The 23,434-nt window shown below is 55.4% G+C and overlaps 1 protein-coding gene across 3 annotated transcripts in view; it reads right to left on the reverse strand.

Moving 5' to 3' along the window:
* LOC133351691 (plexin-A2-like) overlaps positions 1 to 23,434 on the reverse strand; it is a 310,302-nt gene that overhangs the window by 265,646 nt on the left and 21,222 nt on the right. For all 3 annotated transcript variants that reach the window (XM_061567099.1, XM_061567100.1, XM_061567101.1), the window contains exons 2-5: positions 22,306 to 22,583; positions 17,449 to 18,491; positions 13,580 to 13,860; positions 10,393 to 10,578 (exon numbers count right to left, since the gene is read on the reverse strand). In XM_061567099.1, the coding sequence (XP_061423083.1) occupies positions 10,393 to 10,578; positions 13,580 to 13,860; positions 17,449 to 18,491; positions 22,306 to 22,451 (1,656 nt within the window). In that variant the 5' untranslated portion in view covers positions 22,452 to 22,583. The remainder of the gene's footprint in view (positions 1 to 10,392; positions 10,579 to 13,579; positions 13,861 to 17,448; positions 18,492 to 22,305; positions 22,584 to 23,434) is intronic.

A 23,434-nucleotide genomic window follows, 5' to 3' on the forward strand; every position in this document is an offset into this window, starting at 1 on the left:
GGTGTGGGTGATGGGTGATGGGTGATGGGTGTGGGTGATGGGTGATGGGTGTGGGTGTGGGTGATGGGTGTGGGTGATGGGTGTGGGTGATGGGTGTGTGCGGTGTGGGTGATGGGTGCTGGGTGATGGTGGTGTGGGTGATGGGTGATGGGTGATGGGTGTGGGTGATGTGGTGATGGTGTGGGTGTGGGTGATGGTGTGGGTGATGGTGTGGGTGATGGGTGATGGGTGTGGGTGATGGATGTGGGTGATGGGTGTTGGTGATGGGTGTGGGTGATGGGTGATGGGTGTGGGTGATGGGTGTGGGTGATGGGTGTGGGTGAGGGTGTGGGTGATGGGAGTGGGTGATGGGTGTGGGTGTGGGTGATGGGTGATGGGTGATGGGTGTGGGTGATGGGTGATGGGTGTGGGTGATGGATGTGGGTGATGGGTGATGGTGTGGGTGATGGGTGTGGGTGATGGGTGATGGGTGTGGGTGATGGGTGGGGTGATGGGTGGGGTAATGGGTGTGGGGGAATGGTTCGGGGTGGGGTGGGTGATGGGTGTGGGTGATGGGTGTGGGTGATGGGTGCTGGGTGATGGGTGTGGGTGATGGGTGTGGGTGATGGGTGATGGGTGATGGGTGTGGGTGATGGGTGTGGGTGATGGGTGATGGGTGTGGGGTGTGGGTGATGGGTGTGGGTGATGGGTGTGGGTGATGGGTGTGGGTGTGGGTGATGGGTGATGGGTGTGGGTGATGGGTGATGGGTGATGGGTGTGGGTGATGGGTGTGGGTGATGGGTGATGGGTGTGGGTGATGGGTGATGGGTGATGGGTGGGTGTGGGTGATGGGCATGGGTGATGGGTGATGGGTGTGGGTGATGGGTGATGGGTGTGGGTGATGGGTGATGGGTGTGGGTGATGGATGTGGGTGATGGGTGATGGGTGTGGGTGATGGGTGTGGGTGATGGCTGTGGGTGATGGGTGTGGGTGGGGTGTGGGTGATGGGTGATGGGTGTGGGTGATGGGTGATGGGTGATGGGTGGTGATGGGTGATGGGTGATGGGTGGTGATGGGTGATGGGTGATGGGTGGGGTGATGGGTGATGGGTGTGGGTGATGGGTGATGGGTGTGGGTGATGGGTGATGGGTGTGGGTGTGGTGATGGGTGATGGGTGATGGGTGATGGGTGTGGGTGATGGGTGATGGGTGATGGGTGTGGGTGATGGGTGATGGGTGATGGGTGTGGGTGATGGGTGGATGGGTGATGGGTGTGGGTGATGGGTGTGGGTGATGGGTGATGGTGTGGGTGATGGGATGGGTGATGGATGATGGGTGTGGGTGATGGGTGTGGGTGATGGGTTGTGGGTGATGGGTGTGGGTGATGGGTGAGGGTGTGGGTGATGGGTGATGGGTGATGGATGATGGGTGCTGGGTGATGGGTGTGGGTGATGGGTGATGGGTGATGGGTGTGGGTGATGGGTGATGGATGATGGGTGTGGGTGATGGGTGTGGGTGTGGGTGATGGGTGATGGGTGTAAGTGCTGGGTGTGGGTGATGGGTGATGGTGATGGGTGTGGGTGATGGGTGTGGGTGATGGGTGATGGGTGTGGGTCATGGGTGATGGTGTGGGTGAGGTGTGGGTGTAGGGTGATGGGTGTGGGTGATGGGTGTGGGTGTGGGTGATGGGTGATGGGGGTGGGTGATGGGTGATGGGTGTGGGTGATGGATGTGGGTGATGGGTGATGGTGATGGGGTGTGGGTGATTGGTGATGGGTGATGGGTGTGGGTGATGGGTGTGGGTGATGGGTGATGGGTGTGGGTGGTGGGTTGATGGTGATGGGTGTGGGTGATGGATGTGGGTGATGGTGTGATGGGTGTGGGTGATGGGTGTGGGTGATGGGTGTGGGTGATGGGTGATGGGTGATGGGTGTGGGTGATGGGTGTGGGTGTGGGTGATGGGTGATGGGTGTGGGTGATGGGTGATGGGTGTGGGTGGCTGATGGGTGTGGGTGATGGGTGATGGTGTGGGTGATGGGTGTGGGTGATGGGTGTGGGTGATGGGTGTGGGTGATGGGTGATGGGTGTGGGTGATGGGTGTGGGTGATGGGTGATGGGTGTGGTGAGGGTGTGGGTGATGGGTGTGGGTGATGGTTGATGGGTGATGGGTGATGGGGTGATGGGTATGGGTGATGGGTGTGGGTGATGGGTGTGGGTGATGGGTGTGGGTGATGGGTGTGGGTGATGGGTGATGGTGATGGGTGTGGGTGATGGGGGTGGGTGATGGGTGTGGGTGATGGGTGTGGGTGATGGGTGTGGGTGATGGGTGTGGGTGATGGATGTGGGTGATGGGTGTGGGTGATGGGTGTGGGTGATGGTGTGGGTGATGGGTGATGGGTGTGGGTGATGGGTGTGGGTGATGGGTGATGGGTGTGGGTGATGGGTGATGGGTGTGGGTGATGGGTGTGGGTGATGGGTGTGGCTGATGGGGTGGGGTGATGGGTGTGGGTGATGGGTGTGGGTGATTGGTGTGGGTGATAGGTGTGGGTGATGGGTGTGGGTGATGGGTGATGGGTGTGGGTGATGGGTGATGGGTGATGGGTGATGGGTGTGGGTGATGGGGGTGGGTGATGGGTGTGGGTGATGGGTGATGGGTGATGGGTGTGGGTGATGGGGGTGGGTGATGGGTGTGGGTGATGGGTGTGGGTGATGGGTGATGGGTGTGGGTGATGGGTGATGGGCGTGGGTGATGGGTGTGGGTGATGGGTGTGGGTGATGGGTGTGGGTGATGGGTGTGGGTGATGGGTGATGGGTGTGGGTGATGGGTGTGGGTGATGGATGTGGGTGATGGGTGTGGGTGATGGGTGTGGGTGATGGGTGATGGGTGTGGCTGATGGGTGTGGGTGATGGGTGTTGGTGATGGGTGTGGGTGATGGGTGTGGGTGATGGGGGTGGGTGATGGGGTGTGGGTGATGGGGGTGGGTGATGGGTGTGGGTGATGGGGGGTGATGGGTGGGTGATGGGTGATGGGTGTGGGTGATGGGTTGTGGGTGATGGTGTGGGTGATGGGTGTGGGTGATGGGTGTGGGTGATGGGTGATGGGTGTGGGTGATGGGTGTGGGTGTGGGTGATGGGTGTGGGTGTGGGTGATGGGTGTGGGTGATGGGTGATGGGTGTGGGTGATGGGTGTGGGTGATGGGTGATGGGTGTGGGTGATGGGTGTGGGTGTGGGTGATGGATGTGGGTGATGGGTGTGGGTGATGGGTGATGGGTGTGGGTGATGGGTGATGGGTGATGGGTGTGGGTGATGGGTGTGGGTGATTGGGGTGGGCGATTAGGAGTGTAGGATTGCCACTTCTGTTCTCGGGGAGAAGAAGCAACGGATGGAAATCTCAGCGGTATTTTTCTACAAATATGTTTATTCTTTGGGTCTTTCGGTAAAGCCACGTAGATAGAAAAAGAATAACAATATCACGACGTTTCGATCGCAACACAAGCAATCGTCATCACGTAAAATATAAAGGTATATTTTTTAACTACCGTATAAACTATGTAATTTATTCTACCAAGTAAGGCCCACTGAGCTATATAGCTCTTTTTCAGAAACGACCTGGCTATCACAAATGATAGCCCAACGGTAGTGGCTTATCATGTGGAAATATGCAGCGGCCAAATACTCTAAACGCACGTTGATTCTAAAGGTGGAGGGAAAACCGTAGGGTCCTATTAGAAAAATACACGCGACCACGGAAAGAACACGCGAACTCCAAATATACAGGTGTCAGTGTCGGGATCAAACCCGACGAAATCCTGTATATCAAGCAAAGGTAGTGAACATCTTCCCGGGAAGAGCGAAAGATTATCCCCAAAGCAGCAGCTGCATCCTCAAAAAAAAGCGGAGAAGCTCCCGGAAAAACCAGGAGAGGTGGCATCCCCAGTTCCGAGCAGGTGACGAGTCCATCTGACGCACACCAGCCACAACTCTCAAACATGTGGTGGCGGATCGTCACACGATTCCATGTACGTATGTGTATTGAACGTCTTTCACACCGTACGTAGCCAACCGTGCACATCGGAGGTGCGTGCGGAAGGACGACACGGACACCTTTGTCTCCCCCATTGCTGCTGTTTACACAGCGCATACGGTACTCGTTTAAGGCTGAGTCGACTTAGAGTAGGCCCAGAACCGGTTAATGAATTCACCTCTGCGTACTGGCCGTGAAAGCGAATCGATCTCGGGTCAACAATGAGTTGGTAGGGCGGTGCACTAACCACTGCGCCACCGCTCCCCACACCGCCACCAAAAACAAAATTCCCCCGTAAAGCCTGAACAGACTTTTGGGGCAAGTGCTGTGAGCGAGCACGTATGAAGGCCGGCACAGCACAGGAAAGGGGCTGGGGTGGCCAACACCATGCCCAGGCCGCCTTTGTCTCCCCGGTGGCGATATTTCCACACCGCACACAACAAAGAACCCCCCCATCTCTAACCCGACACCGTGGCCTTGTTTAAAGGGGGAGGGAGGGGGAGGGGCCACACATCAACTCTGGTGGTGGGGTGGGTGGAGGATGACAATTGAGTCAATGTAACCACGCCAATCCGCCGTCGTCTGTCGCGCATTCATTTCGGGCCGGCTATGAACGTTTGGAGCAAAGTCGCCACCGAACACTGGACCGACACTTGTTCAGACTCGACTTTGAGAAGCCAACCGGCCACGTGACCGCGCGGGGTAGAGTGAGCGGCTCGCAAATCCGAAGGTTGCGAGTTCGCATCCCGATTGGTGAGTCGTTGACTCCCTTCCTCCAGGGGTCGATAACAAAAGAATAAGCACCGTTTACACCATTGGAACCTCATTTGCCAGAAGAAAAAATATGATAATTGTTTTTTTACCCTTTTACCTGGCAATAAAACTGACACCTTTTTTTGCGAGGAGTCATGTTTGCATAGACCACAATACCTGCAGTCATAATGCAAACAAAAAACATAACCCCGAGCTCTCATACTCTGATGGTGCATTGTCTTTGAGTTGTGCGCCTTTTGGCGTCATCTGGTCCAACACCATGTGAGACTAGGCTCTAAGGAAAGCTGTCTCGGGTGTGGACCAATCAACTTCAAGGACAGTGCATACATTATCAGAGTTATGTTATTTGTTTGCATTACGACTGCAGGTATTGTGGTCTATGCAAACATGACTCCTTGTAAAAAAGGTGTCAGTTTTGTTGCCAGATAAAAGGGTAAAAAAACAATTATAATAAGCACCGTTGTGTGAGAAAACCAACAGCGGTTGTATTATTGGGGGGGGGGGGGCGGGGGGGTAGGAGACTCATCCCTGCCACGGGAACGCGTAATTCCCCACACTGGCTCAGGCCTGCAAACAGGAGATGACCACCAATGCTCCAACACCCATCTGGGAGCAGGACATCATTATCTGGGTTTTTTTTCTTTTCGCACGATGTGTGCCGGTGTTGGTATCTCTGGTTCGCACACCACTCGCGCCACGCATGACCGTCCACCCGACACTTGAAATGTTGAGATGCGTGCAGCTTTTCTTTTACCAACAACAACAACATAAACAAAGACAAAGCGCATAGCAACTGTCTAAACTGCAGCAAAGTTTGAGAATATATTGAGCAAAAAAACTCTTCTATTATAATGTATAAAGGGAGGGACGGGCACGGGTGGGGGGACGGGCACGGGGGCGGGGGGCGGGGGGTTTACAGAGCCACGAGAAGGAAGCGAGGTTCCGTGCCTTCCAGCACCATCCAGACGCTCCGGGGGCTGCCCGTCTGACCACACACCCTCCCATCCACCCACTCGCCTGCCCACCCATCCACACGCACATCCACCTACCCATCCACCCGCCCATCCACACATCTATCCACACGCCTGCCCACACACCCACCCATCCACCCGCCTGCCCACCCACAAACCCATCCACCCGCCTACCCACACACCCACCCATCCACCCGCCTACCCACACACCCACCCATCCACACGCCTGCCCACACACCCACCCATCCACCCGCCTGCCCACCCACATACCCATCCACCCGCCTGCCCACCCACACACCCATCCACCCGCCTGCCCACCCACACACCCATCCACCCGCCTGCCCACCCACACACCCATCCACCGGCCTGCCCACACACCCACCCATCCACACACCCATCCACCCGCCTGCCCATCCACCCACCCATCCACCCACCCATCCACCCGCCTGCCCATCCACACATCCATCCACCCGCCTGCCCACCCACACACCCATCCACCCGCCTGCCCATCCACACACCCATCCACCCGCCTGCCCATCCACACACCCATCCACCCGCCTGCCCATCCACACACCCATCCACCCGCCTGCCCATCCACCCGCCTGCCCACACACCCATCTGCCCTCCTACGCGGTCGGAACCGCCTCGTTCGAGCCCAGTAGCCCGTGGCTAAAGGCGGCGCACTCAATGCCACAGCAATTTAGCGCGGAGGAGCTGAGACAAGACGCTCCAGCGGTCCGGCTGGAAGGGTACTATCGACTTGTTCGCTCCTCGCGAGCGACAGGGAACAACGTGTAAATCAAGAAATAAACTGACACAGCGGAAAGGCCAGCGCCGTGCCAGCCTCGTGGTGATTTCAAAGCTCCCCGCGGCTGATTGCCTCGGGAAGTTTTCGTTTACGTCGTGAGCTCCGATGGGGGTTTTGTGGGGGGATAGCACCATCAAAATAACGGCGACAACGACGATGGTGATGGACGAATGAGTGAACATGAAATGTAAAGGGGCAGCCCTGAAATCGTTTACTCGCGGCACTGCCGGCGCAAGTGGAGTATTTGGCCTACTCTTCCACGCGCGGACGGACGTCTTGGAAGACGTGGAAGTTACCCACTCTTTACCCCACCGCACGCGACCCGCCGGGCCGGGAGAGGGCATCGAACCGGTAACCCTCTGGATTGCAAGCCCGCGCTGTGTGCTGCTCACCATTAGACCGCAGCAAAATCGCAATGAACAAGCAGATAATTTTAGATCGCTTCTCACATCCACGTCCCTTCGACAGCACCCATCGCAGATAACAATTCACAGCCCTTAATCAATCCGCCGCCGCTGTGAGTGCCTCTGCCGCTCCACGTCAATCGTGGGGGGCTTTATTGACCATACTTCACCGCGCTAGTCGATGGGGCTTTGGCGACGAGGGGCACCCGAACATAAACCGCCACTGGCGTTAGCCGTGGCAGGGAGACGAACCTCTGTGTTCGTAGGTAGCAGCGCAGCGCTAACCACCGCGCCACCACTCCACGGTCAAGCAGCCGTTGCGTGTTGGAGACGCGGCGGAAATGTGGACGCCTTCGCGAATCCAAGCCTCGCTGTCCGTCGCGGCTCGAGGAGGGAGGACAAACCGCGCGGTGTAACGAGCGAATCGGCGATGAACCCGGAGCGTGTAATTTCCCATTAGAGGTGGCACGTGTCTTGCGAGCTCATCCGAACGCCAAGCCCAGCAGATGCCGCGTGCCGTTCACATTTTACGAATTATGATGACGGGGAAACAGTGGCATGGATCGAGCAAAAAGCGCTTAACCAAAAGAATACAGCTGATGATGACGACGATGACAATGATGATGACGACGATGATGATGATGACGACGACGATGACGATGATGATGATGTTGATGACAATGACGATGGTGATGACGACGACGATAATGATGTTCAATCTTGATTTGAAGCTTTCGTGCCTGCAGGAATCCGTTCTCTTTGGTTCTTTCGGTAAAGTCACGTAGGTATAAAATAATATAAATCACGACGTTTCGGGCGCAACACCAGGTGGTCACCATGCTTTCCCACCTGATGACGGACGCTTGTGTTGCGCCCGAAACGTCGTGATTTATTTTATTTCATGCCTACGTGACTTTACCAAAAGATAATGATGTTGACAATGATGACGATGATAATGATGATGACGACGACGACGACGATGATAGCCAATGCGTGCACACGGAACTGCGACGCGAAAGTTCCGAATTTGTATGTAGCCAGCTTAGAAAAGATAAAGGTTAAATATCTCATACTGCGGGGGGGTTGGGAGGGTTGTTTTCGTTATATGCTCGTTGAGAGCGTCAGCGGTCACCACGAGTCGTCGCGTTTCCCACGCACCTCTTACCCGCGCTCGAGTGGTTGACGGTGGCTACAAAGATTTCCTATCGATTTCCATTTTGCTTTTACATTTTTCGTAAATAATTGCAGCCAGCGCGGCAGATCAAAGGCTGCTCATAGCGATTCGCCACTTCGTACCTATTTAACTTTTTTTATTTATTTTACTAATTAAGGCTCACAGAGCTAGAATAGCTATTTTTTAGACGCGACCTGGTCACAAATAATAGCGCAAAGAAGTGGCTTATGTGGGAACATATCGCAGCTAAACGCATGCTGATTCTAAATGTGGTGGGAAAAACTGGAAGACCCGGAGAAAAACCCACGTGACCACGGGCAGAGAGACACGCAAACTCCAAATATCGAGGCGTCAGGGTCGGGATCGAACCCACGACCTCCTGTATACCGGGCGAGGTAGTTAACATCTCCTAGCCACCGTGTCGCCCCAGTGCAGTGGCAGGACCCTCTTGGAAAGAGTATCATGACTCAGTGCCGCTCTCCTGGAGAAATAAAGAATTCACTTCTGGCGTAGGACAGATTTCAAGCCGGTCCGCCATCTCCTAGTCATCACTTTTACAGCCACGTCTGCAATAAGAATGTGTGTATGTTGAACTTCTTTCACACCGTACGTAGCCAACCGCGCTAATCGGGGGTGCAGGAGAAAGGACAAATAACTAAACACAAAAAAGCCGCCCTAAAGAAATTAGTTTTCAATCGAGATGATTTAAAAGTGCACAGTTCCAGTGGCTTCCTAATATCAGAAGGAAGAGAGCATTCCAGACGGCCGCAGAAGCGCATCTGAAAGCACCGTGCGACGCTGCGCCCGTCTTTGTTCGATGGATTTGACAAAAGCTACTGTTGCGGCCTGCGAGGATGGTTCATGCTCCGTGACGAGATCAGCAAGGTATTGTGGTTCATTTGTGGCAATCACTTTGTGTGTCGTGAGTGTGACCTCATACCGTATTCGTTCAGCAACCGGAAGCCAATGCAGCTCAGCAAGCACTGGACCGACATGGTCGGATCTTGCAATGTCCATAACGACGCATAGTAATAATATTAGTGATTTAAAACGATGTAAAAAAAGTTATCAGAGTCGCCTTTCATCCTTGAGGTTCTTTTTGAAGGCGCAAGGCAAAGAGTTAACCAGCGGCGCGAGGCCGTGTAAGAAATGAAGGCTGTGGCCTCGGCCACGTGGTTCGAACAAAACAACAGCAAAAAAAATCCCTTTCACGCATGCTTGGGATTTGAATTTGCTGTCTGCAGCCTCACTCCGACACAAATTGGCAGGTTTTAAGGGCAAGTCGGCGCAAATAGGTCACCCGCGAGCCTCAAAGCTGGTACGATGGTGTGAGAGCGAGAGTGTGCGTGCGCTCGTTTCTTTTTGTTTTGCGGTTTAATTGCTTATTTTATTTCTTTATTATTTTCTCTCTCTCTCTTGCCCCTGTCTTGGCGGAACTTCGCCCATCGCTCCGAGCTGCTAATTCCGCCCGGTCGCTCCGCAGCACCAGCGACAGGGGAGGAGAGGCCGGCCACCGCCCGCCCGCGAGTGGCGGCGATTCGCGATGAAGAAGTTGCGCTCGCTTTTGCGGGACACGCGGCGCTCGGTGATTTCGCCGTCGCGTTGAATAAGGGTCAACCATCTGTCGCTCGCTCGCTCGCTCGCTGGCTCGCAGCCGGTGGTGGTGTTTTGGTTTTGTGCTTTTTGTGACGGAACGGCTGCGATTGATTTGCCGTCCTTTGATTGTTTCTCACGGCCTATGGAGAAGTGATAATGTGGTGACGTGGCGATGCGGTGGCGCGGTGAAACAGTGGCACGGTGACGTGGTGAAGCGGTGACGTGGTGCCATGGTTACGTGGTGATCCAGTGATGTTGTGATCCAGTGACGTGGTGATCCAGTGACGTGGTAATGTGGTGAAACAGTGGCACGGTGACGTGGTGAAGCGGTGACGTGGTGCCATGGTTACGTGGTGATCCAGTGATGTTGTGATCCAGTGACGTGGTGATCCAGTGACGTGGTGATCCAGTGACGTGGTAATGTGGTGACACAGTGGCACGGTGACGCGTGTGCCATGGTAACGTGATGACATGGTGCCGTGGTGCCATGGTAACGTGCTAACGTGGTCACGCGACGACGCGTCAACATGGTGACCGAGATATCGAGACGTGGTGACATCGTGCCACGGTTCCGGTGGCGACGTTGCCAACGAGGCCACGTTGCCAAGATGGCGACACAATGACGCGGTGTGTTCGGGTCGACGCGGCCACGAGTCGCTCACCTTCTTGAGGCTGCCCCCGGCCGTACCGGCGAACACCACCGTGTGGTTGCCGTGCACGTAGGAGATGACCGACGTCATGCCGTCGCCGGGCTCGGCCGCGAGGAGCGGGACCCCCTCGATGCGCGAGAGACCCCCCAGGGGCTGGTTCGTGTCCAGGCCACAGAAGTCCTCCTCGATCTTCACCGGCTGTGGATGAGCGTGGTTGGTGGTGGTGGTGGTTGGTGGTGGTGGTGGTGGTGGAGGTGTCAGAGATAGTGGTGGTGATGGTGGTTATGGTACAAATGGTGGTGATAGTTTTTGGGGTGAAGATGGTGCAAGTGGTGGTGGTGGTGGTTGTGGGTGTACAGGTTGTGGAGATGTTGGTGGTGTTAGAGGTTACGATGTTGATGGTGAAATGGGTGGTGGAGGTGATGGGAAATTTTGTGGTGGTGGTGGTGGTGGTGGAAATGATGTTGGCCATGTTGGTGGTAATGGTGGTGGTGGTCGTGGTAGTGGTCGCAGTGGTGGTTGTGATGATCACGGTGGAGATGTTAGTGTTAGTGGTGGTATTTGTGGCAGTGGTAGCAGTGGTAGGTAGTGGTGGTGGTATTGTGTTGGCAGTGGTGATGTTGGTCGTGGTGGTTGTCGTTGAGCGGACAAGGAACCAGGGAGCAGATTGGACAAGGGACACGGAGGATAAAACTTACAGAAATGTTTCAGCACGTGATAATCTACACTGTGAGTGGTCAACATTAATCACCAGCCAAGCTGCCTTTTGGCTCGTAATAGCAGCGAAGTAATTAATTCATAAAATTTGTATTTTTTTTATTTCGTTAAATTACACGTAAAGATAAATGAGTGCAGCATGCTAGATGGCGATTAATGTCCACGCATTTTTAATTAACATCCGTTAATTTATTCTTCCAGCTTTGAACAATTCTTCATTTCATTGCCTCGGAAATGGTAAACATTCTGCTGGCAGCGTACACAGTTTATTCATTTACACAGGGAAGCCTCACTGAGTTTCAGGATGACTTTTTGTCATAAGGGTCCCGCTACATTGGGATGCTCGCCTGGAGAAAATCCACCACACACACACAGGGAGATACACACGCCACTCGACAAACCCACTTGCTGTTAAGCCAAAACCTCGCGGCCCTGTGAAGATTAAAACATCTGCTCGTGACCCACCAACTCCCCACCGCTACCACCACCAGCACCACTAGAGCGCGTGCCTGAGTGGACCTCTCAGCTCGATTGTGCAACACACGGAGACCTCGCCCGGATCAGCTGCACCATTTCCTTGGACTCATCCCTCCCTCCACCCCTCCCCGTGTCATCAATTGATTGACTGAATTTAAATTAACAAAAACCGTCTCTTTACTTTTTAATTTGTATTTGTATTTACTACTTACCTTTTCTTACGCTGGAATGTGCACCGATGCACTATTTTATTGAGGGCGATATTGGAACCTAAAACAAAGATCGATCGATTGATTGATGCTTCCACCTGCCAACCTCTTACGACCAACGCTCAAGTCAGGGGAAATATTGATGGCAGCAGCTCGTGGCCTCGTTTTTCCTTTTTAAATCACGTTTGCTCGGCACAGTAGGCCCATTGGCTCAAAACGCAAAGCGGCCAGCAACAATCGCAACTCTTGATAGGAGTTTAATGTGTTTCTTGAATTGAGCAAGTCTGTAAGAGATGGAAAGGTAGCCACCCCTACTGCTCAGGTAACCCCTCCACTGCGAAGATAGCCCCGCCCACTAACCAGGTAGCCCCACCCACTAACCAGGTAGCCCCGCCCACTGTCCAGGTACTAACCCCACCCACTATCCAGGTAGCCCCGCCCACTATTCAGGAACTAGCCCCGCCCACTGTCCAGGTAGCCCAGCCCACTACCCAGGTACTAGCCCAGCCCACTACCCAGGTAGCCCCGCCCACTACCCAGGTAGCCCCGCCCACTACCCAGGTACTAGCCCCGCCCACTACCCAGGTAGCCCCGCCCACTACCCAGGTAGCCCCGCCCACTACCCAGGTAGCCCCGCCCACTACCCAAGTAGCCCCGCCCACTATTCAGGTACTAGCTCCGCCCACTACCCAGGTACTAGCCCCGCCCTTCTATTCAGGTACTAGCCCCGCCCACTACCCAGGTAGCCCCGCCCACTACCCAGGAAGCTTCGCCGTTTGCCCGAGTTGATCTTGAAGCCAAATGGGCAATAATAATTCAAGTCTGTAAATGTCGAGGGTTCACAACAGAAATATTCCTAAACATTCGTACAGAATGTAAAACAAATACATTTAAATGTTTTGCATATACAATTAGCATATTTTCGCGTTGTTAAATCTCGCCAGATGGGCATTAGACTGCTAGTACGGGTAAGATGATACTCGAGCATGTGTTTCCCCCACATAATTAAGTAATTTGCGAGTCATTTTCATGAATAGGCAAATTGGGACCGTGTCCTTTACACTTTGCCTAATAACACCACCGGGTGCTTTAACATCCAGGAGAGTAAACGAGAGAAGTAGAAGCAGTAAAACATCACGCGATCTCTGCTCATCCTCGCAGCGGCTGTTTGGCTACCCATCGGACACTGCATCGTGCTTTCAAATGCGCTTCTGCGGCCGTCTGGAACGCTCTTCCTTCCAATATTAGGAAGCCACTGGAGCTAGGCACTTTTAAATTATCATCCAGATTGAAAACTTATTTCTTTAGAACTGATTTGTGTGTTTAGTTTGTTGCCCTTCCCCCGCACAACTGATAAGCGCGGTTGGCCACATGGTGCGAAAGAAGTTCAACATATATTCGTACAGCGGTAACACCGCTAAAACTATAAACTATTTAAATATAGATTTTTTTTTATTTTACCAGGTAATTCCCACTGAGTTTTATAGTTCTATTTCAGAAGCGACCTGGTCACAAATGATGGTCGAAAGAAGTGGCTCATCACGTGGAAATGTATTGCAGCCAAATACTCTAAACGTGTGTTTCTAAATGTGGAGGGAAAAACCGCAGGACCCGGAGAAAAATCTACGCGACCACGGGGAGAAAAACACTCCAAATATACAGCAGCAGGCGTCAAGGTCCGGATCGAACCCACGACCTCCTGCATACCAGTCGAGGCAGTTAATATCTCGCCACCGTGGCCAACAAAACACCACCACGGCAACCACCACCAGCGCGTGCCACGCGGCAAGACTTACCGCGTACCAGCAAGGTATGTCCTTCTTGATGTGCCAGCCCAGCTCGAGGCGACCCTGCCCCAGGTAGCAGTCCCGGATGCGCTCGCGGATCCTGCGGTTGACGTCGCGCAGCGGGAAGGCGCACAGCGCCGTGTCGCCCGGCGGACTCGAACGGTCTCGCCGGTCACGCGAGAACACGGCGAGCGTCACGTCCTCGGTCACGTCGAGGCCCAGCGACGCCGCCAGGCCGGCCCCCTGCGGTGCGGTGAAGGCCGCCTCCAGCAAGGTGTACTCCACACCGTCTGTGCAAGGGGGGAGGGGGGGGGGTATGCAGGGGAGGGGAATTGTGGAAGGGCAGCACGTGGTTGAGTGAGGGTGGCAGCGGCGGTAAGTAGGAAGCAGCAGCAGCGGTAGTGGCAGCGAGAAGACGTGGCATGAGTAGTAGCAGCAGTAGTAGCACGAGCAGTAGCAGGCTCAGTATTAGCCGTAGTAGGAAAAGTAGCAGTCGTGGCAGCAAGAAGTCGTGGCATGAGTAGTTGCAGTAGTAGTAGCACGAGCAGTAGCAGGGTCAGTAGTAGCAGTAGTAGGAGCAGTAGCAGCAGTGGCAGCGAGGAGTCGTGACATGAGTAGTTGCAGCAGTAGTAGCACGAGCAATAGCAGGCTCAGTAGTAGGAGCAGTAGCAGTCGTGGCAGCGAGAACTCGTGGCATGAGTAGTTGCAGCAGCAGTAGCACGAGCAGTAGCAGTGTCAGTAGTAGCCGTAGTAGGAGCAGTAGCAGTCGTGGCAGCAAGAAGTCGTGGCATGAGTAGTTGCAGTAGTAGTAGCACGAGCAGTTGCAGGGTCAGTAGTAGCAGTAGTAGGAGCAGTAGCAGTCGTGGCAGCAAGAAGTCGTGGCATGAGTAGTTGCAGTAGTAGTAGCACGAGCAGTTGCAGGGTCAGTAGTAGCAGTAGTAGGAGCTGTAGCAGTCGTGGCAGCAAGAAGTCGTGGCATGAGTAGTTGCAGTAGTAGTAGCACGAGCAGTTGCAGGGTCAGTAGTAGCAGTAGTAGGAGCAGTAGTGGCAGCAATAGTAGCAGCAGTAGTAGCACGAGCAGTAGCAGGCTCAGTAGTAGCAGTAGTAGGAGCAGTAGCAGCAGTGGCATTAAGGAGTTGTGGCAGCAGAAGTAGTAGCAGTAGTAGCAGGGTCAGTAGTAGCAGTTGTAGGAACAGTAGCAGTAGTAGCAGCAAGAATTCGAGGCGGCAGGAGTAACAGCAGCAGTAGCAGCAGCAATGGTAGCAGGAGCAGCAGTAGTGGCAGCAAGAAGTCGTGGCAGAAGCAGTAGCAGCAGTAGTAGGAGCAGTAGTGACAGCAGCAATAGTAGCAGCAGTATCAGGAGCCGTTGCAACAGTAGCTTAACACGTAGCAGCAAGTGATAGCAGCAGTAATAGTAGCAGCAGTAGTCGTAAGAGCAGCAGCAGTGACAGCAGCAGTGACAGCAGCAGTGACAGCAGGAGTATCTGCAGTAGTAGCACCAGTAGTAGCAGCAGCCATCGTATCACACATCGCACAGATGCTCAGCTCAGGAAAAAAAGAAACATCCCAGGGGGTCCCTAGATGTCAGGAAGTCCAGCCCGCGTCTGCTTCTAATTTAAATAACAAGTGGCCGTTGCTTTAAAAAAAAAACGAATGTCTGTCTCCGACAAGAGATTGCATGGCCTTGTTACTACAGGATTTGCCGTTCCGTTAAATCGTGAAATCTTAATTGCAAGGCACAGTGAAAGCCTCGGAAAACTGATGAGATCTGCGCATTCCGAGCGAGACTCCAGCATTAAGTATTTTTGAACAACAGATGAAGGCGCAGCCCTGCAATTGCTCGCTCTCGTCACTGTGCTTCCACTACAGAGGTCGGGGTGGGCAGAGGTCGGAGTGGGCAGAGACCTCGGGTGGGTGGAGGGGTGGATTCAAGAAAGTGGAGCCATTTCTTTAACTGCACATTGGTATGCCGATGCTAAATTATATATCTGACATGGGAGCATGTAATCGGGTAAAGCTGCCAGTCAGCTTGAGAACCAAAAGCAAGAATAAGAAAAAACGAATTCCCATCAAACTCAGGACACGGTGCAAAATCGCGATGCTGTGCCATCGAGTTCCATCTCTCTCTCAGGGTCCCCCGCCCAAAGCTCCCCTTCCCTTCTCGCTCCACCGACCACGGCACACCGCCACCGCGTCCTAAGGAGCTTCGTCTAACAACCTGCCCACCGCCCCACGAAGCGACACCGTGCTGGCCGAGCAGGCGTTTTTCTCTGCAGCTGCACCGGCAGCAGCGCGTCTGGAACCCTCTAGCCCAGTGCACGCACACGCAGCGGTAGCAGTAGCAGCAGTAGCAGCAGCAGCAGTAGTAGCAGCAGCAGCAGCAGTAGTAGCAACAGCGGTAGCAGCAGCAGCAGTAGCAATAGCAGCAGCGGTAGCAGTAGCAGCAGCAGTAGCAGCAGCAGTAGCAGCAGCAGTTGCAGCAGCAGTTGCAATAGCAGCTGCCACCGAGAAAATTAATCTTCAAGTAGTAGTTCAATGCTGTCACCCGCCAAGGCTCTCGCCCGTTCAGGCCCTCATCTCTCCAGGCTGGGGAGGGGGACTTCAAAATCTGGCTCCGTGCGTCCGAGTCGTCGATGGAACATTGCGTCCGATTCGCGAAATATGCACGCATGCAGTGTAAATCGCGCTTCAAACGATGGAGCATATTGTAGACGACTGTGGTCCGCGCTCCTACGACGGAGGAGGAGAAGGAGGAATAGCAAGAAGACGTGAACTCTCTCTCTGCTGAAGCCCTCTCGTCGTTGCCAACAGCAGCAGTGGCAGCGGGGGCCTCGACATCGGCATCAACCTCCGGGTGCGTAAACTGAACTCGAACTAAACTGTTTTGCTTTATTTTACCAGCTATATATATATAGTTATTTTCAGAAGTGACCCGGCCAACAAATTATAGCTCAGCGAAGTGGCTTATCACGTGGAAATTTATAGCAGCCAAAGATTTTTTTAAAAAACGCACGTTGAAGAAATATCCACGCGACCATGGGGAGAGAACACGGAAACTACAAATATTTAGCAGGCGTCAGGGTCGGGATCAAACTCACGACCTCCTGCATACCAGGCCGAGGGAGAAAACCATCTCGCCATGGCGGCGCTCCTTGTAGTCATGTATTGCTGCCTTCGTTCGCAATGAGCAGGGGATGGGAATTGCGAACGCAGCGGTGGTGGGGTCTTGTCTCCCTCGCCTGTTCTGCGGGAGGTCGTGGGCTCGACCCCGACCCTGACGCCTGTATATGTGGAGTTTGCGTGTATCTCTCCGCAAGATCGCGTGGATTTTTCTCCGGGTCCTCCGGTTTTCCCCTCGACATTTAGAATCAACATCACGCGTTTGGAGTATTTGGCTGCTATACATTTTCACGTGATAAGGCACTTCGCTGAGCTATCATTTGGTGGCAGGTCGCTTCTGATAAAGACCTATATAGCCCAGTGGGCCTCACCTGGTAACATAAAAACAACGTTTTTTTTACGCAGAGTTACCCATCCACATGCGATCCCAAAGACGCCTTCTTTGGCGTCTGATTGTTCGACTTCGTCTGCGAGCGGTCTCCCAGCGAGCGGGAGCTCAGCTCTACGGAGACGGCCGTGTCACTCTTTTGGACGCGTCGCCCCCGTCTTTGATGCGCAAACTCCAGCAAGAAACCCGGCCACTTCAGTCGGCGTTCGACGTTCGAAGCAGACCGCGACCCTCAAACGGATCGACACTGCAGCATGACAGCAAGAGCAGTTTACGCGAACGCTGTCGCCGCGACGTTACACGTTTGTTCCACGGACTCACGCGTGGCGGACAAAATGAATGAATGAACGAACGAAGGAGGGAACGTTACCCTTGACGCAGGCGATGGGCAGCTCCACGTAGGAGTAGAAGTGAGTGTCGCCCTCGCACAGACGCACGATCTTGGAGGCGAAGTGCGACCTCCGCTCGGCGTCGCTCGACAGCTTCCTCGTGTCGGGCTGCACCGTGAGGAAGTAGACGAAGCCGCCGCTCTGGAAGCCGTAGACGTAGTAGATATCGAAGCCCGGGAACGACGACAACGTGTCCGACGGGATCTTGAGCTGCGACGACACGAACTCGTCGTGGTAGACGTAGCCGAACATGTCCGCGTCCTCCGCGTCCCTCTTCAGCGTGCGGCTCGACAGCGTCGGGAAGTAGTCCACCTTGCCGCCCACGGGGGTGCCCACGAACAGCACGCTCTCGCCGCTCGACTCGTCCTGCCGCGGCCGCCGCTCCGACCCCTCCTGCTGCTGCTGCTGCTGCTGCTGGGTGATCGTCGTCGATCCGACGTTCGACGCGTCCGACGGAAACGGCGGCCGCGGCGTCGCGCGCGTCGAATCGTCCTCCGATGCCGCCGCCGCTGCCGCAGCCGCCGCGCGATCATCCGGCACCGCGCCACCACCGTCCTCGCCCACCGTCCGCCCCCCTCCTCCGCCTCCTCCTCCAGCACCGCCGCCACCGCCGCCGCGCCGCGGCACGACGAAGCCAAACATCGTGGCGCTGTCGTTGACGCTCGAGAGGTAGTGCTCGGAGCGGTGCATGGGCTCGCCGAGCTTGAAGAGGTCGTCGGGCTTGAGCAGCTGGCACACGCCCTGGTAGACGCTGCCGCACGCCAGCAGTCGGTCGCCCGCGTAGTCGAGGAGCAGCAGCTTGTTGACGTTGTCGGTGGGCGCCGGCTCGCGCCTGCACGCCTCCACCATCGGCGGCGGGTAGCAGTCGCGGTTGTCGCGCGCGGGGCCCGTCTCGTGCGCGCGTCCCAGCCGCAGGTCGCCCGCCAGGCGGTACACGCGGTTCACGCCGCCCACGTACACGGCGCCCGTGCGCTCGTGCACCGCGAGGTGGTTGAGAGGCCACGCGGGGTTTTCCGACGGGAATCTGTCGGGCGCGAGGCGAGAGAGTGAGTCAGCGTGGCGAGTGTGCGGATCGGTCATGGGCCCTACCTCCCCTAGGTCGACTCAGCTTCAAATTAATGGCTGGTGCTGCTGTGTGTGTGTGTAAACATCGCCACTGGGGGAGACAAAGGCGGCCGGGCGTGAGTGTTTGCCACCCACCCACCCCCTCGTTGTTCCGCGCCGACCTTCATAGGTTCTCGCAAACAGCACTTGCCCCAACGGTATGTTGAGGCTATACGGGGGATCTTTGTCTTTGGTTTGCGTGATTTGATCTTGGGGAGCCCCAGGACGAGTTCAGATAATCGTCACTGGTGTTAGTGGCTGTGAGTGGGGGTCGAAATCGGGTCACAGCGCGCTCAGCGCGACTCAACTGTTGCCGCTGGGGGCTGCTGCTAAAATGAGTACTCACTGCAGAGTGTTAACATCATCGCCACTGGGGTGACAAAGGCGTTCGGGCGTGGTGTTGGCCACACCACCCCACTCAGCCACCTTGTCGCCGTTCATAGCTGCTCGCTAAACAGAACTTGGCCCCAACAGCCTGTGTAGGCTCCACGGGGAATCTTTGTCTTTGGGTGGACGCAAAAACCAGGAACTCGGATCCTGGATCTCTGCTCCGCTGTGACCTCTGAGGCCCGCGGCCACTCTCCACTCACATTACGCGCTTGGAGAGAATAGTTTGCAATGTATGTTAATCGCATGCACAAGTTATGCAAATGTCACCTACCGGTTCACGTAGCACGAGAGACAGAACGAGATGGGGCACGTGAGGGGTTTACGCAGACGAACGGGTGCAACGACACGATAGACAAGACGACGTGATTTGAAGCTTACGTGACTGCAGGGATTACTCTTTGGTTCTTTCGGTAAAGTCACGTAGATAAAATAATAATAGAGTACGACGTTTCGATGGCAACACAAGCAACCGTCATCAGGTAGAACTAACTTTGAGAGAGAGAAAACCGAAGAGTAAGACGAAGTGATCATCGTATAGAACGGTGAGCGTTACTCAGCATCACGGAGCGGACTGCCACGCGACCACCCCCTTAATTCGATCCCCCTTAATTCGGTTAAAATGCCGCGGTGGGGGTTGGAGCGGTGGCGCAGCGGTTAGCGCGCTGCGCTTTGAACCCGGTGATGTCAATGAGCCGCCCGTGAACGACGCAGCGCAAGCCCTGACTCCGCCGACGCGCGCTGGACCCACGTGGTGAAGTATGGCCAGACAAAGCCCCGTGACCAACGCTGCGCGGTTGGACGGGGGCCTTCGTCCATTTCAGCGGATGAAACCGACGGTTGTACATTTCTCCGTCATTGTTTGCATCGTCATCCATGTCAGCAGCCATGGTCCATCTACTGCCGGACCGAGACCGCCCCCCCCCCGCCATGACCGCGTGCCACAGCGACGCTTGAAAACCAACAAAACAAATTTCGATCGTTGATCCGACACCGCAAAAACCGCGGGTCACGATCACATCGTTGAATCGGCCGACCGAGAGGAGTCGCAAGATCGCTCCGCGTCTCCGGCACACAATCACGCGCTCGAACGTTTACACATTCCAGGGGGGGGGGGTGGGGGTGTGTAGACGACTCGTCACTGATCTACGCGACTCCGCTGTGTTCGCGACGCACGTTTGCGCGGTGTCGGATGTGTCGGCGACGTTTCAAAGCCCGGCGTTACTCGCGAGCTTCCGCGCGCACTTAACAGCGAGCAAAGCTGACGGTCTCCGCAGCGCGAGCGAGCAAGCTAGATTGGCAGATTTGTAAAAAAGAAAAGCTTTTGGGAAGTTGTGGAGTTTCGATTTAAAGCTTTCGTGACGGCAGGGATTCATCTTCTTGGTTCTTTCGGTAAAGTCACGTAGAAGGGAAGTAATAAAATAATAAAAATAAAACATAATAAAATAATTCTCACGACGTTTGAGGACGGCTGCTTGCGTTGTGGCGAGGACGGCTGCTTGCGTTGTGGCCGAAACGTCGTGAGAATTATTTTATTATGTTTAATTTTTATTATTTTATTACTTCCCTTCTACGTGACTTTACCGAAAGAACCAAGAAGATGAAGTTGTGGAGTTTTAACAGCGGTTGCTCCGACGTCAAGGGTCCATCTCTCGTCGCTCTCCCCTCGCTCCCTTCTCCAAGCGTCGCAATGTCTCTCGCCAATTCTCGCCGCACGGAGAGGCCGTGACAAAAATTCCCATCTCGGTTTAGCGTTCGTCCGTAATGACGCGGTTCTTTTTTTTCCCTCTTCGAGTTGACGCACGTGCAGTTATTTCTGCACTGGTGGAGCTGTGATGTGTGTGGGCGATTTGAGAGATTCGCTTTGAAACACGCGATAACAAAAAAAGCCGATGATTGATGATGATGATGATTGTGGTGGTGGTGGGAGTGGTAGTGTAGCGCTTAGTGCACTGCACTGCGAACTCGGCCACCCGAGTTCGATTTCCCGCTCATGGTCAACACGAGAAGCGATAATTTGAACCGGTTCTGGGCCTCCCCTAGGTCAACTCAGACTCAAATGAGTGCCTGGTGCAGTGTGTAAACAACGCCTCTGGGGAGACAAAGGCGGCCGGGCGTGGTGATGGCCATCCACCCCCACGTGTGCTGTGCCGGCCCTCATAGGCGCACGCTAACCGCACATGCCCCAACAGCCTGTGAAGGCTACACGGGGGGGGGATCTTTGTCTTTGGTGGTGGTGACACGAACGCACGGTGCACGACCGTCCACGCAATGCGGCGTTGCAATTTCGTGGCCAACGTCGCGGGGAGAGAGAGTACATTCGGTGCGGCGGTGACGCTGCGCCAGGACCGATCATCGCTTGTCCTGCAAAGGTCTGCGGTTCGAATTCCACTCACTCGGTTGGGTGGGTGGGTGGCTGGTTTGGTGGGTGGGTGGGTGGCTGGTTGGGTTGCTGGCTAGGTGGGTGGGTGGCTAGTTGGGTGGGTGGGTGGGTGGATGGATGGATGGTTGGGTGGGTGGGTGGGTGGATGATTGGGTGGGTGAGTGGGTGGCTGGGTGGCTGGTTAGGTGGGTGGTTGGGTGAGTGAGTGACTGGCTGGCTGGGTGGCTGGGTGGGTGAGTGGCTGGTTGGTTTGGTGGGTGGGTGGCTGGGTGGGTGGTTGGGTGGTTGGGTGGGTGGCTGATTGGGTGGGTGAGTGGCTGGGTGGGTGGGTGGCTGGGTGGCTGGTTGGGTGGCTGAGTGGGTGACTGGGTAGCTGGGTGGATGAGTGGTTGGCTGGGTGGCTGGGTGAGTGGCTGGGTGGTTTGGTGGGTGGCTGGGTGGGTGAGTGGCTAGTTGGGTGGGTGGCTGGGTGAGTGGGTGGCTGGGTGGGTGGGTGGCTAGTTGGGTGGGTGGCTGGGTGGGTGGGAGGCTGGGTGGCTGGGTGGCTAGTTGGGTGGGTGACTGGGTGGCTGGGTGGGTGGGTGGCTGGGTGGCTGGGTGGCTGGGTGGCTGGGTGGCTGGGTGGCTGGGTGGCTGGGTGGGTGGGTGGCTAGTTGGGTGGGTGGCTGGGTGGGTGGGAGGCTGGGTGGCTGGGTGGCTAGTTGGGTGGGTGACTGGGTGACTGGGTGGCTGGGTGGGTGGGTGGCTGGGTGGCTGGGTGGCTGGGTGGCTGGGTGGCTGGGTGAGTGGGTGGCTGGGTGGGTGGGTGGCTAGTTGGGTGGGTGGCTGGGTGGGTGGGAGGCTGGGTGGCTGGGTGGCTAGTTGGGTGGGTGACTGGGTGACTGGGTGGCTGGGTGGGTGGGTGGCTGGGTGGCTGGGTGGCTGGGTGGCTGGGTGGCTGGGTGGCTGGGTGAGGATCTCTCACCTGTGGATGTGTCGCTCGGCGTGCACGCTCACGAGACAAGCGAGCACGGCGAGGGCCGCTCCGGTGAGGCGACCTCCGCTCACTGCCGCCTTCGTTGTCCATCGGTGACGCTGCTGCTGCTGCTGTTGTCGCGTTCTCCACCGCATCCTGGAGCAGCTGATGCTCCACCTTGCTCCAGCTCTACCTTTGACCTTGCCCTGCCGCGTCTGCCTTGCCCCAGCCACAGCGCTGGGCTTGAGGTCAGTTGAGGTGTCCCTGTGGTTCAACTCTGATGGTGTCTGGGGAGATGGGAGAGAGAGAGAGGAGAGAGGGGCAGAGAGGGAAGGAAGCAGAATTAAGTGTTGGGCGGGGTTTTGATTAGGGGATCGGTGGCACTGTGTCAATCCACTGCTGGATGAAAGGCTACCCTATGCCGTGTCGGTCATCGGTGTTGTTTAACCACACCTCGCCGCACTGATGAGTGCGGGTTGCTGAAGGGTGGGGAATACGCGGGGTCGGTTCGGACATCGCTCACCGCTGGTGTTACCCACGTCCCAAAATCTAACTCGGTCATAGGGCAGTGCTCTAACTACTGTACCACCGCTCCGCCCCCCCCCCCCCACGCAAATTTAAGTGAAAGCAAAACCGAAGCATGATGATAAAACTGTAGCACAAATCATCCGTAATGCACCCGGTCTCAGAAGCTAAGCAGCTCTTACACTTTAAAGGGGGTTTTTTTGGGGTTAGATCGCGTCAATAGAAATGTGTCGTTAACCCACCACCACCCGACACAGCCAGCTAGTAAGGTTAGGTCCTTGGTGGCAACACAACTGTATATTAAAGTTTCAGTTATCTACAAGGACTATTGTGACCCCCTCCCACGTTACAGACACACGGACAAACGGACAGACAGATGAACAGAGGTAACAGTAAAGTGACATGGAATAAAAATGTGGTTTACGGAGTGGTTTTCACACGGCCATGCCACCCTCGAGTCCGGCTTTAACATCTTTTGTGGGCGACAGAAGAGAACCCCTGGCATCCGAGCTCTGCCTTATTCTGGTTGGGTGAGCCTCAGGCACTGACCAATACTGAATCCTGCAAATCCTATAAAGGAACCGTAAAATTTCGATCCATTTGTCAATCCACT

Source organism: Lethenteron reissneri, chromosome 38 (genome assembly GCF_015708825.2).
Source record: "Lethenteron reissneri isolate LAM-NWPU_2019-01 chromosome 38, ASM1570882v1, whole genome shotgun sequence".
Taxonomy (NCBI): domain Eukaryota; kingdom Metazoa; phylum Chordata; class Hyperoartia; order Petromyzontiformes; family Petromyzontidae; genus Lethenteron; species Lethenteron reissneri.